Raw genomic sequence first — 3,129 nt, 5'->3', positions numbered from 1 at the left:
TGGGCTCCAGCCCAAACATCTACACTGCCATTTTCAGCCCTGTGGCCCAAATCCCCACTAGCCAAAGTCAGCTGACCTGGGCCAACTCCAGCCTTGCCGTGGGTCTTTTGCTTCCACGTAGATGTGCCCCCTGACTGCCCAAGTCTAGGTGTGGGTGTCACTGGCTGGCACAGAACTAGAAGTGAGGCGTTGCAATGCCAAGGTCCCTTTGGAGATCCAGCCCTGAGTTGCTATTTTACATGCTGACTTTGTTTCAGCCTACGAAATCCACCAAAATCTTATTATCCACCAACCTTCAAAAAGTTAAATACAGCTCAATTTTATTCTGAACACAGAGATCTTGGTTCTGATGGAACTTACAGTTTCAAATTTTTGCACATTTTCAAATGATATGAGCTCACAATACCAAAGACATAGCATGAAATAAGGGGCTACACAACATCTGTGCATTAAACTGTAAATCAGCTGCACTCATCATTGATTTATCTTTCAAAAAATACTATGGGCTTTCTGAATTCTTGTCAAATATACACATTTACTGACATTTTTTTCTCAGAGCCTCTTTCACCTCTTTGTTTCTCAGGCTGTATATGAAGGGATTGGCCATAGGAGTCAGAATTGTGTAGAAGAGCAAGAAAACTTTGCTGAGGTGTCTGAGTGTCTTGGTTTTTGGTAGCAGATACACAATACTCAAGGTTCCATAGAAAATCGTCACTACAATGAGGTGAGAGGAGCAGGTGGAAAAGGCCTTCTGCCTTCCAGTGGTGGAGGGGATTAGCAGGATGGCAGAGATGATACAAACATAGGATGTCACAGTTAAAGCAAATGGTGGCAGTGTGAATAAACCAGCCACAATGGTAATTAAAAGCTCCACCTGGTAGATGTCATTGCGGTAAAGATTTATTATTTGTTTAAATTCACAAAAGAAATGATCAATTTCATTGGGGCCGCAGAAAGTTAATTGTAACACCATACCCATTACTATGGAACTAGCCAGTAACCCACTCGCCCAAGACCCAGCTGCTAGCTGGAGGCAGAACCTGCCATTCATAAAGGTTGTATAATGCAGTGGTTTGCATATCGCAAGGTACCGATCGTAAGACATCACTGCTAGAAGATAACACTCAGTAGCTGCGAGGAAACCAACAAAGTAACATTGTGTGATACAGCCACCAACAGAAATGGTTTTGTCCCCAGTCAGGAGACTGGCCAGCATGCTGGGCAGGACGGTGGAGGTGTAGCAGGTCTCCAAGCAGGACAAGTTCCCCAGGAAGAAGTACATGGGAGTGTTAAGATGCTGGTCAGCCACAACTACTGCCACGATGAGGATGTTCCCAGCCATGGTCACAATGTAGATCACTAGAAACAGCAGTAAGAGAAGGATCTGTAGCTTTGGGATAGTCCCAAATCCCAGGAGGATGAACTCTGTAAGAAAGGTTTGATTTCTAAGTTCCTTGTCTGCCATGGGGGAAATGAACCTAACCCTGCAATAGAACGAGAACAGCATATATTAAACATCAGCATCACATTATCAATTTAAATACTTTAATGTTGGAAGGCTTCCTCTCCTTCAGGCCACCAGCCCAAATACTGGGCTGAACACACAGGCTGATGGGCTGAGAGTCATACAATGAGGGCTGACAATATTGGAGTGTGAGTGAGAAAGACAGACACACAAACAAACTGCTAAGGCAAGCTCAGATTTGTACAAAGAACCTAATTTATCTGTCTAACAACAGACTAAGCCTTGCTTCCTTGATTCCATGCCACAGAGCTCGCACTAGTGGTTTGCAGGGAGTAAACCAGTTCCCCACGAGAAGTCTGTCAAATGAAGTGTAGGCACTGGACTCCCTGAATTCAGCAAGCCTTGTTTGGGCTGGTAAAACAACTCACAATTTTTCTGGCTGAGAATTGGCTTGGTTTGAACTTCAGAAGGTTCCCTTGTCCTCAATGGAAACCAATGCTCTATGAATGTGGTTGTGCCAGTGTAAACCCTCACTTCTTAGGTCTTTTTAGGTAGTCACTGTTTGATATCATTTGTGCTGTATCATGTAGATCAGTTTTTTATGCTGCATTGCGCTCTTCACATACTAACTTTAGGATTTCTCTGCCAAAGGGCTTCTAACAATGACTATTGAGCACCCTGCCCTGCTTGTTCAGGTCTCATTCGGCAGAGTTGGGGAAAGTGATCAGGCTTAGCTAAGCCAACCTAAACTCAGCCCTGTTCCTAGTCATGGTGATGCTCTAGGGCTTGTCTACAGGAGGATTTACCCAGGTATAGTTATACCAGAGCAACTCCCCATCAGAACCCCATTATCCCAACTAAGAGTTCCTTTTTCCAGTTTAGACTATGTCACTTTCAAAGCAATGTAAATGGAGCCATAAAATAGCACTCCATCTAGAATGAGTGCGACCACACAGACTTTTACCAGTATAACTATTGTGGTATATTTACATTGGCATATTTCCCTGTATAGCGTCCCAAGCTGAAACTAGTTTGTGGTGAAAGATCCTTACTCCTTGTGTTTGGTTTTATCCTCAGTAGGAGGCCAGTACCAGGTCTGGGTCTCTGAACTATACTGGGAGGGAAGACACTTGCCCTAGCCACTCTGTGGCTACTGTTTGGACTGACAGACTGTGATGGGTGACTCTTCACCTGCACTCATTTTACCTCTTCTGCGGAGGTAATACATTCTCTGTTTGTGCCTCTTGTTATATTCATGGCAAATACAGAAAGGTGTTAGATTAAAACAAAGAATATTGTTCTTGAAAGTTTGAAGTGTACTTTATTTTTATTTTTTAGAATTCAGAATAACACACAATAACCCCAAAATGGAGAGAGAGACAAAGCAGACTGATTCCTAATACAGAGAGAGGCACAACGCACCATCTTCCCTGCAAGATGGCTCCTTTCAGACTGACTCTGATGAAAGATTGCATGCTTTACTACAGAGCCCTCTAGCCTGCAAGCAGGACCAGGAAACCACCTCCCACTGTTAAAGAGATAGCATTAGCTTGCAATTCCAATACAGTCCTCAATACACCACACCTGCCCCTCCTTGCTGAATCAGGGCTGTGTAGTGAATGAGACTGTTGCTTGTAGGACCCTTCCTTCCTTCATTCTGGAAG

At 43.8% G+C, this 3,129-nt stretch overlaps 1 protein-coding gene across 1 annotated transcript; it reads right to left on the bottom strand.

Annotated features, from left to right (window-relative positions):
* Positions 1–535: 535 nt before the first annotated feature.
* LOC127030920 (olfactory receptor 10A7-like) lies at positions 536–1,465 on the bottom strand. Its single transcript, XM_050917613.1, has one exon. It carries the CDS (start codon positions 1,463–1,465, stop codon positions 536–538), a length of 930 nt encoding a protein of 309 aa, XP_050773570.1.
* Positions 1,466–3,129: the final 1,664 nt, after the last annotated feature.

Source organism: Gopherus flavomarginatus, chromosome 11 (genome assembly GCF_025201925.1).
Source record: "Gopherus flavomarginatus isolate rGopFla2 chromosome 11, rGopFla2.mat.asm, whole genome shotgun sequence".
In the NCBI taxonomy this organism is placed as follows: Eukaryota; Metazoa; Chordata; order Testudines; family Testudinidae; genus Gopherus; species Gopherus flavomarginatus.
The sequence above is the reverse complement of the archived record's forward strand: the minus strand, read 5'-3'. Positions and strand labels throughout refer to the sequence as shown.

Excerpts from the sequence above, each read along its gene's own strand:
- LOC127030920 (XM_050917613.1), bottom strand. The coding sequence starts at position 1,465 with ATGGCAGACAAGGAACTTAGAAATCAAACCTTTCTTACAGAGTTCATC.